This window comes from Mus musculus, chromosome 2 (genome assembly GCF_000001635.26).
Source record: "Mus musculus strain C57BL/6J chromosome 2, GRCm38.p6 C57BL/6J".
NCBI lineage: Eukaryota > Metazoa > Chordata > Mammalia > Rodentia > Muridae > Mus > Mus musculus.
In genome coordinates, this window is record NC_000068.7 from 115659350 (window position 1) to 115679831 (window position 20482).

The 20482-nt window shown below is 40.6% G+C and overlaps 1 protein-coding gene across 7 annotated transcripts in view; it reads left to right on the forward strand.

The window, feature by feature from the left end:
• Positions 1-20482, forward strand: part of BC052040 (cDNA sequence BC052040) — a 197868-nt gene that overhangs the window by 78443 nt on the left and 98943 nt on the right. For all 7 annotated transcript variants that reach the window (XM_017319079.2, XM_030251825.1, XM_006499845.3 and 4 more), the window contains 3 exons: positions 10233-10312; positions 10660-10709; positions 15377-15444. In XM_017319079.2, coding sequence (XP_017174568.1) covers positions 10233-10312; positions 10660-10709; positions 15377-15444 — 198 coding nt within the window. The remainder of the gene's footprint in view (positions 1-10232; positions 10313-10659; positions 10710-15376; positions 15445-20482) is intronic.

Genomic DNA, 20482 nt, shown 5'->3' on the forward strand with positions numbered 1-20482 from the left:
AAGGGCGGTCTGCTGACAGGACTTTGTTCTCCAGTCAGCGCTTGCCCCTCATAATGCAGGAACAGGAAGAGGGGAGTTCACGAGGCCACAGCAGTCCCTAAACTCAGGGTATCACAGCTGTATGCGATTGTCTAAACGTGGATGTTCTTTATTATCCTCTGCATAATGACACCTAATTTATAGATGTTTTTGGTTCATATTCATTTTTATTGGCGACCATTAATTTTTTTTTCTGCTAAAGTCAGCAAAAAATGTAATTAAATGGTCTTTTAATTTACACTTAATTACTACACGGGAGAAGTAATCTCTTCAGTTCTCAGAAGTGTATTAGGTTCCCCCTTCCTTTCTTCCACTCTTCTTCTGTAGGCCATGGCTACCAAAGACATTTTCCAACGATATAAAATGTATGTCATATGTTTTCAATGGAGGTGGTTTCCAGCCCTGGTCTGTCATTTGGGGCATCCAAGGGTGACACACACAGAATGAGCTCACTGGTAACTTTCCTTCAGAGACTAATTGTGCTTCTTCCCAAACACACTTTGTTTCCACAAGCCCTTGCGAGCATGCCCCAGGACTCGTTGTAAAACCCCGTCTCTCTCACTTTGGCACAGGACCCTGTGCCATTGTGTTCATCGAGCTAGCTGAAAGATTAATTACAACCGAAGAGATGTATCTTTTAACTGTCTCATTACATAAAGAATTCATAGTGAAGTTAACGTCCGCATAATTTAATGATATACAGATTTTAATTATATAGTACACTGTTAATTGCACGGCTATTTTTAGATCAGGGTTCCAACTTATTCAGTTAAATGAATAACTCACTTGCTCAAGGTATCAAAATATGGGCCTTCTTAAAAACTTGTACTCAAGCCTCTGCATATTTTTTTAAACCTGATAGATTATTCTGCTGTTTGTTTCTCCTTGGAATGAGGGTGACCTGTACCTTGCCTTCAGCTCCTAGCACCTCACACATAGGACCTTGACCTTCCTTTGAGGGAAGGGGGCAGACAAGCTCTGATAACTAGTACAGTATAAGAAAGCTGTACAGACTATCCTTGTGTTGGATAATGGGCAGAGATTGAATAGCTGTGTTTTCCTTGAAAGTTGAGATCTCCCCTTCTCCCCACGAGAGAATTAGAAGAAAGTGATTTCTAAATAGAAGTGCCAGTCCCTGGCTGTAATTAGTCACATGGGCTTGGTTCCCAGGAAGTGTGTTTCTTTCAGTGTACTGAAAGTGTGTGGATTTCAGAGTTGTTTAACTACTGTGAATGTGCACTCTAGACTCCTTATCCGCACCTCTTGTAAAATTTAGAAAGAAATTTGGGTTCTCCATTTCCAATTGGATGAGGTCATTTGCCAGGAATACGCACTAGTTCTTGCCTATGCACTCTATCATTGCACGAATCCCTGTAATCCTGGACAGCAGTTTTAATGACTTAGAATTAGCTTCTCTCTAATTGAACACTCTGACAGACCTCATGATGTGGTGTGGGTCTTTGCCAGCAAATAGAAACCTAGAAGATATAAATAAGTGGGCTGTGTCTGAAAGTCTTGTCTCAAGAGAGACCTGCTCTCTCTCCACTGAATAGTGTAAGCTTGGCCATCCATACAGCCAGCCGCTGTGGCCTCACAGTTAGGAGAGTCCGATTTCCTTTCCTCTGTAGACCATAAGAACTCAATATCTTGTCAGGTTTCCAGTTCTTTGCTTATGTGTTATTCTTACAGACAGGGTCTCATCCTGTAGACCAGGCTTTCCCATACTGTGGAGCCCAAGCTAGTCCTGTACTGCGAGAGTCCTCGCCTCACAAGTGCTGGAATTATAGTTGTGAACCTCCATGTCGACCTTTGTCAGGTCTTCTGTCCCTCTCCTTTTTGGACTTTAGACTGGGTCCTTTCTTTACCTCTCTACTTTCAAGCTGCTCCCAGCAGAAGAGATCTGTGTCACCTCGGCCCAGAGCACACAATGCCTTGCAGGAAGGCTTAGGTGCTCCCCTAACAGGAAGGATACATTAATCCAGTAAACTTCAGATGGCTTTGAATATGGAACTAGAGCTGGAGAAAAATAACCAAGGAACCAACAGACTGAACTGGCCAAGCCATATCTTCGTCACTAAGTGGGAGTGAGACATTGGCAGATTATGCAGACTCTTGAGTTTCTTTAACAGGAAGACAACAATCACTGCCTCCTCATTGGAACACCATAGAATTTCAGTCAGTTAACACAAGTGAAGTCTGTGGGGCTCTTGTTTGTTTCCTGTGGTGCTGGTGGTCAGGCCCAGGGCACTGTGCCTGCTCTCTAAGTACTCTGCCACTGAGTTGCTCCCTAGCACCAGCTGACATAGTTAGAGTAGTGCCTGGTATGCTACTTGAATAAATGCTTGCTGATCATCGTCATTGTCATCGTTGAGGTCCTCCTCCTCCTCCTCCTCTTCCTCCTCCTTCTTCTTCTTTTCTTTAGAAATGGAAATTTGTGGGACACAGTTAGCAAACTGCTTGCCAGGCAAACATGGGACTTGAGTTCATTCTCCAGAACCAATGTCAAAGGCCAGCATGGTAGCCATGTGCTTGTACTCCCAGCCCTGTGGAAGCAGAGGATGGTAGATCCCTGGGGTTTGCTGGCCAGCCACACTAGCCTAATTAATGGGCTCCAAGGAGAGACCTTGTCTCAAAACACCAAGTAACAAGGCCCAAGGTTGTCTGCGGGCCTCCATGTATCCAAGTATAAACAGGTATAGGTACCCACACACATTTGAGCACGCACAGGCAAATGGACACTTGGGGAGCTTCACTTCCCTGTGTGAGCATTCCTCATTGACATGGCACAAATATGAAATCGGCATTTCTGAAGTTCTAGAAACTCAGGTATATAATAATACATGACTTTCAACATAGGTGCATGACTTTCAATACTTCTTGAAAGTTTTTTGTTTACATTTAAATTTTTTCTTACATTCAGTGTGTGTCTGCACCTGCATGCCTGTATGCATGTGATATGTGTAAGTAACAGAACAGTTTGCAGGAGCTGGTTCTGTCCCCGCACCGTGTGAGTCCCAGGTATCAAGCTCGAAGGTGCGGCTTGACGGGAAGCATCCTTGCCTCCTGAGCTAGCTCACCAGCTCCATTTACATTTCAAAATGGAAAGTCATCATTCTACTTTAAGAGATAGAGTATTTTGACTTGAATACAAAATACTTACAAAATGATAGATAATTGCTACAAAAGTTATATTACATGCTAATAAAGCCATTCCTATGCTTCTGTCAGAGATAAACACTACCCTTTAGCCAGTACACATGCTTAGATGTTTTCAATACCTCTCTAAGATACATTGTATTATATTGCTCCTTATTCTTTTTCTCTGGAATGAATTTTTATGCCCATTCATTCTTAATAAGGAAAACCACAAGTCAAATGTACTTGGCTATAAAAAAAATCACCTCAATAATTGCAAATACAAACAGGACTGGACTTTTTAGCAGCCTTCTCTTTCAGTGTGGCAGTATGCTTATTCACTTATTTAGCAAAGTAGTGAATTGTTATCTTGTACAGAGCGCCTGAGAGAAATGCTTCTGGTTTCGAATAGCATGTGAAGTACTCTAATACAAACAACTCCTCTGTCAATGAAGTGAGTCAGACCTTCTCCATGGAGGAATGGCGTAAACATATGCACATATCTGTGGCATTATAACTGCACATGATCAGCCCTGAGAACAGACATATAAGTAACATTACATGGACTCAACAGGTTATATTTAGGAATATATCTATATATACAAATACATGTATGTAGGCAATAACAATTGATGGGAAAAAAGAGGCCATGGATTTAGGGAAAGCCAGGAACAGAATATAGGAGGGCTTGTAGGGAGGAAGGGGAAGGGAGAAACTTAACATACAATCCTAAAATGAAAGTGAATTGCACACGTGGAATGGCAGAGCAGACTGACTGAGAGAAATGGTTATAAAGTTATTCTTAGATGGTTCTTTACTTTTTTAAGTGTGTTAATAAAATAAATAAGCTTGCCATCAAGTCTAATAACCTGGATTTGATCTTTATAACCCACATGGTAGAGAAAAGAACTCGTTCCCAGAAGTTTTGCTCTGAGTTCCCCAGACAAACTGTGATATTCATGCTCCACCCCTACTGAATACATAAACGCAGTTTAAGGTTAAGGAAGCATTTCCTTAGCCGGGCTTGGTGGCTCACACGTGTCATCTCGGCACCCAGAAGGATCACTGCAAGTTCAACACCAGTCGGAGGTACGGAGTGAGTTCTAGGCCATCCTGAAACCTGAAACTTGATTCATAGATCCCGTTCAGGAACGGAGGTTTAGATTCATCATCCTAGAGGTGCTATGTAAGCTAATGGGGGAGAAAAGACACCAGTGGTCCTACCCAGCTGTGAACCCTACAAGCTAGGCCTCAACCCGTCAAGCAAAAAGGATCTAGACATTCAATACTGATTTGCACTATTAGTTTGCGCTCTCTCGCTCTCTCTCTCTCTCCCTCCCTCCTCTCTTCCCCCTTCCTCCCTCCTTACTGACTGTTCTTTTGAAGGACAATAGCATTCCACAGGAGGGAATGCATGTGCAGTACTGTGCACTTACTGCTGCTGATAGATAGATACATAGATAGATATATAGATACATACATATATAGATCAAACTAAAGAACATATGACAGGGAAGATCATAGGCTCTATGGGGGAACTGACTATCATTTAGCTAAATTGACATAAAGTCTTTGCCTTGTAAATATTTATGTTTATTCATATTGACAGACTCTCTTCTCAGCCTTAATCAGAGAAGCCTCTCTCCGGTGGATGATGATGAATGGAAAGACTCATGGCTTCACAAAGTACTGAGAACAAGTGACAGATAGATGAGGGCTATCCCCGAATAAGACATTTACACCACCTGCTAAGGCTTGGGGAACGCTGAAAAGGAGGGGCCACAAAGAGTATCGTCAGAAGATAAAGGGAAGAGTTACTAAGTTCTTTCTTCTGAACAAGACAGTCATTGCAATCACCAACTCCCAGCAACTGTGGATGCTTGCACTAGGTCTGCACAGGAATGAATCCACTGACAATCAGACATGGGTGGAGGAAGGACCCAGGGGCTGCACCCCTTGCTGCTGGACTATGTACTGGTGATAACATCCCAAAAGAGAACTCATCCTTTCCGTGTGCATACACCACTGGGACTCCAGTGGATACTCCTAATTCAGTGGCTACACGGATGGCTCACTAAAACTAAAAGTCAGGAATCTAGGATAGAGACTGGGCTGCAGTTGATAGGGATAGAACCGAGAGGTAAAAGAGTGGGAAGAAAGCATAGTTAGAATGCATGTATGCAGGATGAAGTTGCCAAAACTTTCAAGCATTTTAAGTTTTAAAAAGCAAATAAACTAGGCATCAGATTCAGAAATCTAGAGCTACATAACGCTGAGCTTAAAAAATCTGAAACCTTGCGGCTTCACGAGTAACAATATACTTGACTCTCCTGCCAATTCGTGATGACACTGATTCTTCCTATATATAAAAATCCTGTATTCGTTATTTTCTCATTGCCGTGGCAAAATACCTAAGGAAAGCAGATGAAGAGAGGAAGAAATGTTGACTGGGGCTCAAGGGGGCTTGCTGTTCATCATGGCCAAGAGGCCTTGGCAGCAGGACCATGAGGCAGCTGGTCATTACATCTATAGTTCTGAACCAGAGACAAAGGTGCATGCTCAGTTTGCTTTCTCCTTTGTGTTTAGCCAGGATCCCAGCACATGGGATGACGCCATCCATACTTAGAGCAGAGTTCACCTCAATTAACCCTGTCTAGAAATTTCCTCACAGAAATGTACAATAATTTGTCTTTTAGGAGATTTGAAATCTTTTTGAGACTGTTAACTGTCATGTGGCCTCAGATACCTAAAGCAAGCAGCAGCAACTAGGTTAGTCTAAAAATTCCTTTTTCCTTTAACTTTTTTTTTTTTTATCTGTGGCATGATTTTAAATTGTAGCATTCTGGTCAATCTCTTTTAAAAAGATGATAAAATAGAAATTAAGCAGTCACCAAAAGATTGGTAGACAATAGGAGTCCTTTCTAGTCTAAGTTATGAAGGAGACATGAAGGTTATAAAAACAAGAAGGGCTTGAACAAACGAGAGAAGAATCCAACAGGTTTCAAAGTTTGTGCCAAGGGAAAGATGAGGAAAAAGTTGTTGTTTTCAAGTCTGTATGTAGAAGCTTGGGGAAGAACCATGTGAAATCATGGCTTAGGCTTAAGAATTAGGCATTGGCATGCTTGGTGTACCCCAGCTGATGGTGTACAGTGGTCCTAAAGCTGCAAACTTCCAGAGATAAGTTCTGACCATCAGGAGCAGTCCTTCTTTGGAGATGGCTTCCCGTTGTCCTTACACGCTGTTTTCCTATTCAACAACTACTCAGTTTCGTACTTGATTGCTTCTAGGCAGAGAGGAGACTTGAATTTGTCCTCTAGGAGTCCCGGTTGTCAGATGATACCCATCTGCTTTCGGCTTCATTTACACATAGTGAGGAAGCTGATGGGCTAAAGCCTAGAGGACCGCCCCAGCTTCGAAGGAAAATGGCATCTAAAGCAAGGGGAAAGTTAGAGTTTCCCAGGAGAGACACTGATGGGTTCATCCCCATGGAGATGGAGTTTGAGACCTCCATAGCCTTCATGTTCAAAAGCCTTAAACCAACTTTTGAAGAAAAAGATACATAGATCAAAGCACATAGCAGCTCTGTGGTTATTTGTTCTACTGGATTAGTTCCTTCTGTTAGTAAGTTCCATTGCAGTCTTAAGCATTCTGCCTCTGCTGAAACATTGCTACCATCTCTTTATCCAGTGCCTGCCTTCTGCTGGTCATGTGGCAATGGCTCCAAGTGCCTTCCCTGTAAAAAGAAGAAATCCATCTGTTGAAGTACGAGCCTCAGAGGGGGGAAACGGGCCTCCTGTCTCCATGGTCGGAGGAGCTGGAGGCCCTCACTGTGCAGTTAGTGCTGCTCCTACGTACATGTAGTTAGGCCCAACCTCTTGGAATTAGAAGACCTTTCAGGAGCGCAACCCTGGAAAAAATGTTCTTTTGTTTTCTTCTTTTCAGAAGTCATTGACTGCCTGTAGCTCTTCACCTACGAGTGTGGCCTTGTGAAGTTCTACTGATCCATGCTGACTTGTGTGGCTGTTATGTGGGTCTTCTTTAGACAGCCAGATATCTGAGGTGTGATGGGCATTCTCACAGCAGTCATCCTGATTATAACTTTTATGGTCTTAACACCACCTCTTCCTGTGTTTCCTGAGCCTTGGGTTTAGGGGTTGCGTTGACCAACCAATTAGTAGAACTCAGTTTGCAGGTTGTTTATTAAAAACAGCTAACACTCTTTGTTTTAAGTGATGTTCTCTTCAACATATTCAAATGGCTTTTTTTCTTCCATTTTCAAGAGTGTGTACTTGTGTGTATCTATGTGTGTTTGTGTATCTCTGTGTGTCTATGTGTCTGTGTGTGTGTGTGTGTGTGTATGCACATGTGTGTGTGCGAGCATGCATGCATGTGGAGGCCTGAAGTTGGTGTGGGAGATCATCCTCAATTGGGATTCCACCGTGTTCAGAGGATCTCTTAACCAAACCAAGAGCTCATCCATATGGCTAATCTGGTTTGCCAGTTTACTCTGAGGGCCCCGTGTCTCTGCTTTCCAACTCTGTAAAAGAAGGCCAGCAGACCCACACTTGGCATTTACATTTATTTTGACACTGAACTCTTGGTCCTAAGACTTGAAAGGCAAGCATCTCCCCTCAAGTGATGTTTTGGTGGTGGTGCACACCTTTAATCCCAGCACTTGGGAGGCAGAGGCAGGCGGATTTCTGAGTTCAAGGCCAGCCAGGACTACACAGAGAAACCCTGTGTCAAACAACCAAAAAAAAAAAAAAAAGTGATTTTTTTTTTTTTAAAGCTTATGACAACAGTGCTGGATTCTGAGAAGCACCATTCAAATGATGAAATCAAAACCATCACTTTCTAATTTGACATTTTCTCCCTTTCCCCCTCAATATAGATGACCTACTTTTCTCAGATCTTGGGGCATTGACTCTCTTATTGAAAAAGAGCTTTTTAAAATTATTTGAACAGATTTGCATGTAATTTGTTAAGAGGTCAGTGATTTTCTGGTAGCCAGAACTTTGGGTCACACTTGTCTATAAATAATGTTTTCTTCACATGGGCATGAGTTTGCATTGCACCACCTTTGCACCCCATGACCAGGTGTGCACAGAGAAGGCTGCTGTTTCCCAGGGTAACGTAGAAGGGCGAGTGTGCCATTACCATCTGTGAATGAGTGGCAGACCAAAGGACATATCCTCAGAGAAGGCAACCACACATGTGAACAACTGCTTTGATCTCCACCATCTGGCTGAACTTCAAAACTGTGCTAAGGAAAGTAGGCAGGTTTACCAGGCACATTATTGTCTCCCTAGTCCTGTTCCCACATCATCTGTTCCTAAGTAAGGTGATGGGTTACTGCCTCATGGTCTCAGGATCCATACCACTTATCCATGGTAATTTCTGTCAAAAATAATTGAGGACAGCCCAAGTTTATAAAACACAGCAAATGTGTAAGTCTTGGTTCAGCCTACTACTTGAACTTTAACAGAATGATGTAGCAGCTGTTTTCTCAAGAGCCTCCCCTGAGAACTGTTTAGAATACTCAACTCAAATAGTATTGCTTCCTACAGATGAAGTCAGTGGATGCAAGGGACCACACTGCTTGCTAGTTTTTAGAACTAGTTGCAAGAGAAGCCTGGATAAGGTTAACTGGGTGATGTTCTTTTGAGATTCCATATGCGCTCTTCCCGTATAGTGCCAACACGTGTTTACAAATTTCTGTTACATATATCAGTAGTATTGTGTAACTTAGTCATGTAACTTCCATAAACAATGATTAAAGGATTTTTTTTTAGAATGAATTCTACACTGAAGATGCCGTCTTCTTATTTCTTTCCACGGTGTTTATAAGCATGTCTCATATCTGTCCGTATCCCAAGGCAACTAAAACTGGGAAGGACCTTGATAATAAGAACTAAGCTTAAAATTATCCAAGTACCAAAATGGCACACAGCTCTGACCTTCACTAACTTTCTTAAGTAGATAATTGTACAAGAGGCATTCAAGCAGTCCCTGCATGGGTCATTCCCTAAGCCATTTTGCTAAATATTTTCCATTGATCCCATAGGGTATTTTTGACAGAATTGATTTCCAGCAGGAACAAAGCAGGACCGGGGCGTCCTACCTAGCTTCTCAACACTTTGCACCTCACTTATACCTTCTCTTGATGCTTGTCCTAAGTTCCATGCCTAGGACTCTATCATTTACTGATGGGAAAGGCATGAGCAAAAATGTATTGTATTCAACATACAGACTTTTCTAACTTACTAAAGACAGTATAACAATGTTTTACATGCCATTTGTATTGAGTTAGATTGCAATCAGTCAAGAGACAGTGTATGTCAGATCCTGGGGGGTACATTATATATAAATATTGTAGTATTTCATATACAGAAATTGAGCATGCATAGCCTATAGTCTTTGTCAGGGGTACTGGAAATAGTGGCTACAGGAAGACAACTGTGAACATGCACAAGCGCGTGCTCATACATGCACAGAAGTGCATGTGTAGCCTCTCACTCTCCCACACTGTTTCCTTGTTTCAGATTCCTACAGTTATCAGCCAGTCTTACCTGTATTGCTCACTTGTGGAATGGACATAACCAGTGGCAGTTGATGCTTTTATTAGCATTATTGAAGCCTACAAGTCTAGCCTGTCTTAGCTAAGCTGTGTATGTACAGGTGCTTAGAAATTAGATCTCTACCTGTAACAGTTAAATCTTTTGTGGTTATTTTTCTTCTATTCCCCCCTACCCCCATCCCCAAAGTTGGCTTTTCAGAAGCTGGTGTGTCTGCAAATAGACATATGCTTGAGGTCTAGACTTGTTAATTTACCTTGGAAGAAATCAGGTCACTGTCAAATCTGGCAATGTAGCTTACAAATACTTGGCAAAAATGATCTAATTAAAGGCTTCTCTTAAATGAAAAATCTCAGGAAAATGATCGTTATCAGTCCTGTTTTCCTTTTCGGGATCTGTGCGCACAAAGGTATCCGTCACTTCTCCTGTCATATTAAAAGTGTGTTGACTGTCTGCTAATAGTTCATCTCTTTCCTTCTACAGCCTCCAAGTCTGTTATAAACAGTATGCTGCGGGACCCTTCTCAGATTCCAGATGGAGTTCTAGCAAACCAGGTCTATCAGGTATTGATGATCACAGCTGCTTCCCGTGGCATTGTTGTTATCTGCCTGGCAGAGTAGAGGACGCTAAACCTCATTTAATGACTGTCATCATAAACTATCAGTGAGGTCAGGGCACACCATAAATGGCAACGCAGTATTTTCGAGAAGAACATTTTACTTTTTTTTTTTAATAGTAAATAAAGAAGCATGTAATTTTTGTTTTCTGTGATTAAATCTGAGTAGCCTTTTGATAGCTTTCTTTTGGGTGCTGGTGGGGTTGGGGGAGTAATGGCTGCTTTTAGAATATTTCCGGTGGTGGGGTTTGTAGTCGCCCCAGCCTATAACACCCTTCTCTTATTTGTCCACAGTGCATCGTGAATGACTGTTGCTATGGACCGCTGGTGGACTGCATCAAGCAGTATCCTTCCCCATAAAATTTTAGGTGCACAATTGATGAGCTTAGACTCGGTGGAGGAGATGTGTCTAGCTTTAACCTGACATAAAGTTCTGCTTCACAAAACACATTTCATACTCTTCTATTTTACATTCTATCAACTGGAGGGTCTCACTGCAGGCCTTTCTTTTCTACCGCCTGGGAAGGATCAGCGAGGCCACAGCAAGATGTCAGTTCAGCAGGGGCATAGCTCCATGCTCATTGCAAACTGCTTGGTATTTCAGTGAGTTTAAAGGTGCAGAGTCATTAGGCAGGTAACATACTGTCTTGGAATGTATCTAACCATCCCAGTGGCCATTTTTTAAAATATAACAAAGTCCCATTGAAAATGGGCCAAATTCAGTTGAATGTTCTAGAATAAATTTAGAGCCAGGAGTTCAAGGATGATGGTATTAAAATGCCACCAGAGACTGTCACATTTTAAAGGGCAGTGTACTCTCCTTACTTAAATACTGATTGCAATCTGCACTGCCACTTAGATCCCTAATAAACATTTTTAGAGAAACCATGCTAATTTTTCCCTTGGGACTGACTTTAAGGCCGTGAAAGCAGATGTCCAGTCATTTCTCATTAAAGCTGTTGAGTTTCCTAAGGAGTTAATGTCTACATCTTAAAATAAGGCTGGTGAATGGCAGCAATCCCAGGAAAGGAGAGATGATCCAGAAACAAAATGGCCTGACAGTGAGAATTCTGTTAACACTTTAGGGAAAAGAGTACCTACTTAAACAATACTCAAAGTTTTTGGTAGAGATCATTAAAAAAACATAGACTTCCTGGACTAGATTCTGTTAGCAGGAGTGGCAGAGGGGCCAGCTGTGACTCAGTGATCAACAGTCCGTTTTCTTGGATTCTTTTGCGAGCTGAGTATGTGTGTGCATATCCATATGTGCATATATATGTGTGTGCAATGTGCATATCCATATGTGCGCATATGTTTGTGTATGTGTATATTTATTTATATCCTTCTGGGTTCCAAAAGGCTTAGGGTCATTTAGAAAAATATTTTGAGTCATGGTTCTGCTATGTTGTCCAGGCTGGCCCCACCCCACCCCCCAGCTCCATTCCTCTTACCTCCCTTTCCTTTGTGTTGGATCTCAAGTGTGCAGGGCCACACCCAGCTCAAATATTTTGTGAAGAAAATTACTTCCTTTCCTAAAAACATAGTTACAATTTGGCATAACCTATGAACTGAGCCCTCTTGGAAAAATGTTGAGTAACTAGCATGTAGTTTTTTGCATGTGCATTCTCTGATCTATTCCCCAAGCTAAAATGAAGCAAACCATGGTATTGTCAACATCTGGCTTTTTTTTTTTTATTAGACTAAAGTGGAGGTATGCTTCTATTTTCAGGGTGAAATTAATGGTAGTGTTAAAAGTTGTCGGCGCTCCAGCCTTGCATTGCCACAGTGATAAACTTAAGCACATTTATCTAACAACTGACACCATCTCAGAGTGGCTTGGGCTGAATTACATGCTAATTTCAAAGCACATAAAATAGTTAAAAATCAATTTAAAGTTAAGGTTTTAAAAGCATAATGTCTTTTGAAGGATTGCATATTGATTTTAAATATAACTCTCTAATTATATATGCATGGACTAAAGTATGAAGTCAACTGCTTTGTAAATGCCAGGAGGCTATTTTTCAGTAATAGTTGAGACGCTTACGGGAAACTAGATTGCTGTATCGCTGGCGAAGAAAATGGCTTGTGAGGTTATTTACAAGTTTTGCCTCATGGTCACTACCATACATCAATAATAGGTATCCTTATAGACAATGTCTAAGTGTTTCTGCTTATGGATCATTATAAATTCTGTCTGGAATATTTTCCCTGTATACATAGATAGGTTTTGCCATCATTCACATTCTCTTTTGGCTGCATGTTGTCAGTAGAATTTAATGTACTATATAATTTCAATTGATAAATATAATGATGTATGTATATAAATTATATTCACTGACTAGATTCTAATTTTTGCAGTTCCATTATGCTTATTACCAGTAAAAATTGCTGCTTTTATAAGCTTTATTTTCTAGACCTTGTAATCTTTTTTGTCTATATCATCAAACGAAACATATACTTCTACATGTTTCTATATCAAGAAGTATATATTTCCAAAATTTAAAATTGGTGATGGCAGTAACTGCAGAATCAACATCTTGAGAAGTTTTTGGAGAGACTGGCTGTACCCGTGCATTGGAGTGCTGCCAGTTTCATACACTGTACATAAGCTTGTGAAGACATTCCCTCGACTGATCAACAGGAAGTATTCTATTTCACACTGGATGAAATTACTGGTTTCCTTTATAAGTGAGAAACACTTTTCTGTGTGATCCTGATAATTTGGTAATGTTTACCTCGCTTACTCTCACTAAAGTACGACAGCAGTTTCATACAAAGGAAGCACACATTTGGTAGATGGAATAGATATAAAACCTCTGTACTCCATTATGAAAATGTTACAAGGAGGTATGTGTGTACAGAGAATAAAGTAAGCTGGTCATGTACTAAAGTGACACAGCGCCAATCATTGGTAAGGAGGATGGGTTGTCTGGGTGCTTCTCTTTTCTTTTCTTTTCTTTTCTTTTCTTTTCTTTTCTTTTCTTTTCTTTTCTTTTCATGACTACTGTGTGTGTGTATTTATTTATTTTTTGTTTGTTTGATTAATTAACTGTGTATATGGTATCTACACACCCATACATTTCCCTCTGTATCTCATATCCACCAAACATACTCAGTGAAAAAGCAGTCACTTCAACTTTCCTAAGTGGGACTCAAGGCCAGAGCTGTTAGACAAAGGTCTGAAGGGGGAAAGATGGTGCAGGAAGCCCCGGGCTGTGGGTTTCATTTCTCCACCATCAGTAACCACCATTTCATGATTCAACATTTTAGATGTAAATAATTTACAACAATAAAAGTGAGAGCACATTTATGTGGAAAGAAGTAAATAATTTAGGTAGAAAATGTGGGATACCCGGGTAGTGAGACACCATTGAGAGTTATGCATCAAGTGTCTTCAGTGGACTCAGAAACAGGGGGGAATTCAGTGATTTGGCATTTTTTTCTGTTTCCTTTATTTTATTTCTAGTTAATAATTAAATGAGTGCAGTCATGTGCATTGGAAGAAGGAAGAAAAACAGGGCAGAGGCAGTTACGGCGGCTTGGCCCTGTTCTGCTCATGGACAAGTATGACTCTGTTTCTTGAATTTCAGTGATAGTAACCTGTAACCCATTGATAGAGAGCAGGATAATTTTCTGCTTTTTTTTTAAACTCGTGATATATAAGTTGCCTTTGATTTAAGTTGAGGGCTTGCAATACATGATCAGAAGAACCCTGTGTCAGGAGCTCTGTACCCATGTGCTGCTACGGGGCTGGGCAGGGTGGACAGTGAAGGAGATACCTCTGACTGCTTCTATTAACTGCTTTCAGAAGAACTGACAGACCAAAAGAGCGTAAGACTTTTGGAGACTTGGTATCATCTCTTTCCTTCACAAAAGAGAACAAACTTCAAAGTTTTGCCACTGGCTTCATTATTTATGAGTCGTAGGCCTTGAGCTCCATCCTCAGCGTTGCTGAACCATGTTTTACATGACTGAGACCGTGAACCTGAGATCATCTATCCACTCTCGGCCCTGTCGTGTAGATTTAACGCTGTCAGTATTTAGCATAAAGGCTTCCGACATGGTCCTTAGGAATCACTAAGTATTAACAAGTATTTATATAATTCTGATGCTTTTGGGAAAAATAGGATCGAATTCAGGCCTTGGAGTGGGCTCATTCCTGCCTTGTTTACTTGTTTTGTTCTCCTTTACTGCCTCAGATGGAACTCAGGTTGTCAAGACAGCTAGGTAGACACTAGGTTGTGCTGTGCCACCAACCCCTCTTCCCTGGCTTTCCCACACATTGACTGCCTCTGTGCGTTTTCTTCTCTGAGTCACTCCCCTCATCTGTAAAACAAGCTTTTTATACTTGTGAGGATCAGATAACATGCTGAAATGACTTGTTATGATGCTTGCCATCAAGAAAGCACTGGAACAGTTTATATGTTTCTGGGAACATCTGTTCATGTGCATTTGTGTGCTTAAAAATGTACACACACACGCACACACACACACACACACACACACACACACACACACACACAGGGGGGGGGGGGCTTCTTACCACAGGAAGTAAAGCCAGAGCTGATGACTGGCAAATGGATGTTTCTAGACTGTAAGATTGGAAACCATTAGGGCAAAGACTGGGTTAGTTACTGTACTTTCTCGTTCTCAGTGAGGGTTTAGTTAACATGTACTAAGTTGAATTAGAGGTTTGTTTATTTATTTGTAACATAAATAAATATATATTTTAAGCGACTCCCCTCATTTTAGAAGAAATTAAAGTCAGTGATTTATGAATCATTTCTTGCCAAGGTATGTAAGTGTTATAAAAAAAATTCTTGGGGAGAATGCTTATAGAAATTTCCTTCCTCAAAGATGTAATCTGGGTAGAAAGTCATGTGTATAATTACCATAATTCTCCATTTCATCTCAACATATAGTAGAGTATAGTATATTATATATAATTGGTATTAACTTTTCCCGTTACGCCCTTCTGTGTGTGTGTTGCCTCCTTAAGTGAAATGTCTAGCGCTATTGGCTATGAGCATGAAGTCCTGCTGAGAGACTTGCTTCTGAAGAAAAACCTGTCGTTCCTAGGTAAGTGTTGCTCTAGCCTTCTCTCTGACTTATAGTGTCTTCACTGGTACTTAAAGATGAGTATTTTCAGTCTTCCACCTGCACGTACCATGTACTAAAGGGAAAGAGAGGATGATGGCTGATGTTGCGCATGCTACCTTTTATTGATTTAGACCCACTCCCCTATATAGACAGCACGTTCACAGGCTTGCAATTAATATTTTATGGAATAAGTGGCTGAAAAAATGCTTTAATATCTGTTGCAGTATTACTTTTGGTGTCATGAGATATTAACCATAATCTAAGCCTTATGAGAGAAAGAAACAAAGAAATATTGTCTATAAAATGCTTTATATATTAAAGAGAATACTTAGAAAAATTCATGTTAGGTATGTTCATGTCCGCATACTGGAAAGTCCTGTTATTGAAAAGCAAAATATTAAGCTTTTATTGCTTTCCTGCCAAGTATTAATTGCATCATAGGTTTAGTATGATTTTTCAAAATCCCCCAATGTCTGCATTCAGATGTGACCCTGTAGAGAATTTTACTGCTCAATGTTATTTCCTTCATCTCTTCATTGTCAGAAACAGAGCCTGGAACAACATCTATGTAATAATGGGGCATCCCAACCATAAAGCACCCAACAAAGCATTAATTTTTCTCCTCTGTTGTGTCTGTGGCAAGCAACGAAAGATCAACAGCAGTCGTGCTAGTGAGCAGATTCATGCAGCCCTCGAAGAAACTTTATCGCATAGTTTTAGGGACTAAAAGGGAAAACATATTCCATTGCTTAATTTTATTGTAAAATGGACAAGACACTGGTGAAGGAACGTTAAATCCATACAAGCTAGGCTAAAACTTTCATACTGCCCAGTTGTTTAGTTCACAACCCAGAGGAGAGTGGAGTAGGGTGAGCTGCAAGCTGAGAATGATCACAGATATTCACTAAGTAAAGTTAAAGAAAGTTGATAAATTAGGAATGTGGTCTCCAGTTACTAAATTTGGATAGTGGGAACAGCTGAATGTTTTCATATGAAACAGGCAAGTCAATTGTATAACCTTTGGAAATAATGTAGTATGTGAATAAATTTCCCTTTAAAAACACATAATGCTAAATAAAGTGGGTTATCAGCTCAGAGCTAGTTACAATTGGTGCCCATGAGGCACTCTATCGTGTTTTAGAACCATAGTGTTCTGATAAAATTATAACGGTATGATCCACCCATTATCCAGATGCAGGTCATTGTAGTTGTCTTCACTGAGCTCATTGGGGTCATTCTTCAGTACCATCTACCAATGGACAGTCACACCCCCTCAGCCTCACGTGTTTGTCTAGCTTAACTTCTGTTCACTTCCTCCCTGAGGACTAGCAAACTTCAATGGGAAAGAAGTTCACAGAGTTTAGATGTGACCGAAACTTAAGTCTAGAACCTCAGATAACTGGAACTGAGTGTGTTTGACTAGACTCACTTCAAGTCACAAATACCAATGCTACTATATGGTCAAATAACTGCTTCCAGTTGCATAAATGTACAGGAATACTTAAATACTGAATTTGGTGGGTCCTATATATTCCATTCTGTTCTGGGTGAATTATTTGATGGAAATGTATTGGTTGTGTGAGTTTTCTTTAAGGAAATGGGAACAAATTATCTGTTGCTGGAATTCTTGTTGGTCTAAACAAATTAGATGTTCTTCTCCCTTTTCCTTGCATCCTGCCTGCTACAATCCATCCATCCATCTTCCATTTTTCTACTTGTGTCTTTTCTCACTGAAATTCCTCTCTTCTGCAAGCAGATTCTTTCTAGGTAAACAGCTCAGACTCGGTTGCATCTTTTATGGCCCAAACAAAGGCCAGGCAACAGCCTGCTATGATCCTGGTCCATACATGCTACTTTCAGAAATTGCTGTGTATTGTTAACTTCACTAGCCATTTGGGGAGCATCCCCATAGTCCCTTTTCATCAAAGAAGTATGTCACACCATTCAAAATAGAGGACAGATACCATAGGATTCCCCATTACAGAGACTGTGTAACTGCTTTCCCCACGCCCAACTCACCATCAATTCTGGTAGGCCTTGTTTGAGCGCCAGTTCTGTAGTGTGACTTTGCTTGGTGTGGCTTGAACAAACATTGATCTCACAAGATAGGTTATCAGTGAAACACCAAAGAATGGGTTCCACGCAACTCCTGCTTCAACCAGTGAACCAGTGAGTTTATTGGAGTTATTTACAGGCTTGTGTGACTCAGAGGCAGCTGTATCACAGAAAAGTCTGCCCCACTGTGATCGAGAAAGTTTTGTGCTGGAGCTCACTATAAAACATACAGTCAGTTCAACTGAAGGAAGGCTCCTCTCCCAGGCAGGTTTCCACTGCTTTTATAAGCTGTGGGAGTGGCTGTGGATCTTGCAACTTGCTGAACCTTTCAAGTTTTGTTAGCTTTCTGAGTCTTAGGATACTGTCTCCTTCCTTGGAAGATGGAGTATGTCAGTTCTGAGGAAATAGGTACCTAACAATACCCTAAGAAGATACCTAACTAATATTTTTAAAAAAATGACTATTAGTAAGCTTAGACAAATCCTTACAGTAATTTCAGTTCTGTTTGGAGTATTTCCTCATCAGAATACAAACACTTGTTAGTTTATTCTATGCATTCTAAGTATTCTAATATAGCAGCAAGCTAACATGTTTATTTATAGTTAAAACATGAAAATTTAAATCTTGTATGAAGTATTGTGTAGAATTATTGTTCTTTTACTTTATAAATACCTCCTGAGTGATTAATTAGCTGCAAAGTATTGTGCCAGGCAAACTCAAATAGATGATCATTTTAAAAGCAGTATGGGACAATATCAGTATATAAACAGATGGCTACTCCAACCATATTTTTTCTTGCTTATTTGTCAGTTCCTTGAATGTTGTTACTGACATTGTAAATGTTTGCCTCTGTCTTTAGTAGGCAAAAATAATTTCTCTTTCTTCCTGTGTCTATCTGTCTGTCTCTTTCTCTCCTCCCCACTCTACTTCTAATCTATACTAGGTTTGTAAAACAGCCTTTCTTATTATTAACTATTAATTTTTTATACTTTAGAGCTCATGACTTTCCTCTATGCATTTTCTTCTGTTGTAAAATTTCCACCCATTGTACTTTCTTTGACCTCTACCTCTCACCAATAGAAAAGAAAACTAGTATTTTTCTAGCCTTAGTTCTGTCTTGAGTTTCCTTGTCTTGTAGCTATTAGCTGAGCAGTTGAGCAGTTTCAGTGACATAGGACATAGCAAGGCACTGTAGTACTGGGAGTGTGGTGGAAGGGTAGTCTTGATGGTTGGAAATATACTCTTACAGATTTATCCTGCCTTAAAAACTTACCTGTTTCATATTATCCAAATAAGTGTTTGAAATAAGATACTTCAAAGATTAATAAATAACCTTAATTTCATTAAAGAAGTGATATTTATTTCACAAGTTAGCAAGTGAGCTGAATATTGTTCTAAGGATACATCTGTTAGGTCCTGCTTTTGTAGAGCCCTGATCCCTGGATCAGAGGGAGTGTGGGTCTGTCTGTGTACCCTACTTAGCAGGTATGCACCTAGTATCTTTCCAGTGGTAATAAATGTGCTTGGGGTGATTTTAAACTTAAGTTGTACTTTAATTACTTTGTCCTTAAGTGCATGTGTGTAGGCGTGTGCACATGAGTGCAGCTGCCCACAGAGGACAACAGCAAAGGCTTCAGATCACCTGGAGTTGGAATTACAGGAGGTTGTGTGCTGCTCTATATGGGAGCTAGAGATAAACCTTGGTCTTTACTGTTGAGCTCTCTCTTGCCTTCTCTCTCTCTCTCTCTCTCTCTCTCTCTCTCTCTCTCTCTCTCTCTCTCTCTCTCTCTCTGTCTCTGTCTCCTTTTTTACACTAAAAGCCAACAGGGGCATTCATATATTATTTTTATACTAAAAACTACTAGCTATATTTTAGAGATAAAAAAAAAAACAAAAAAACCTGCTGTCTCCTAAGTGTTTCTTAATGAAGTTGTGTTAGGCAGAATTTTGTGTATTCCGCAGCTTGCTTTCAACAGACCTCCTCCTGGACTTCCTGGATGGCTTCTCTGACTTGCCAGCTTGGCTCTCTTGCACTGAGCTCACCAGTCTTTTAAGTGATTGTTATGGAAAAATGCTGGAAGAGTTTTAAAAACGCTGTTTAAAAGTTAACTCAAGTATGCAAACTTCCAGGAAATCCTTGTATAGATCTCAGTGTCTGTGAGCAGTTCTTTCCACAGGCCGCCCAGTTAGACTCAGTACTGAGTAGTTAGCATAGAGTCTCCAACACATCAGGAACTGCACGCGCCTTTAAGTTCAAGTGCACAGAGAACACTCTGCTTAAAGTCCACTAGGAAGCATTTGTGCTCCTCCACATTGCCTCCAAGGGCTCCGTGAGACCATGCTTTGCGATGCTGTACCTTCTCTCCAGCTTTTCTGTATTTTGAGGGGAGGGGTTGGCTCGCTTTCAGGGAGACTTTTGAGACCTTTGGGCCGAGAGCAGTGGAATATAGTGAAGAAATGGTGACAGCAATGGGAGAGTAAGAGCCTTTGCACCTCTAGGAAAAATACAAAAGAACTCATCCCAGAGACAGAAGAGAAACCACTCATCAGCACAGGTTGGCATGTCTCCAGGTCAAGGGGACTTTCATTAGTGCCTCCAACAGCCACTGTTGGGTGCAAACTCTTGTAAAGTTTGACTTAATAAGGACGGCTCTGGAGGTATTTTCTTCTCTCTAGCAAATGTTACCCCGTTAGTAGACACTAACAATTACTTTGAGTGACACCTGAGAGGCACTTACTTTAGCCCTGCCTCACTCCTTTCCCCCCATGTTTAGACAAACCAGCATATTTTATGCGGGTGCATTTTGAGCATCCATGTATTACTCTCTGGGACTCCAAGAGGGTCTAATGTGTAAAATTAAATAGGCTTAGTGAAGGATGTCCCTTGCCCAAAGAAATTAGGATCTTTGTTTCTAAGAGTTCATCTGTTCCTGCTGTTTCCTCCCATACCTTGAAACAAGGG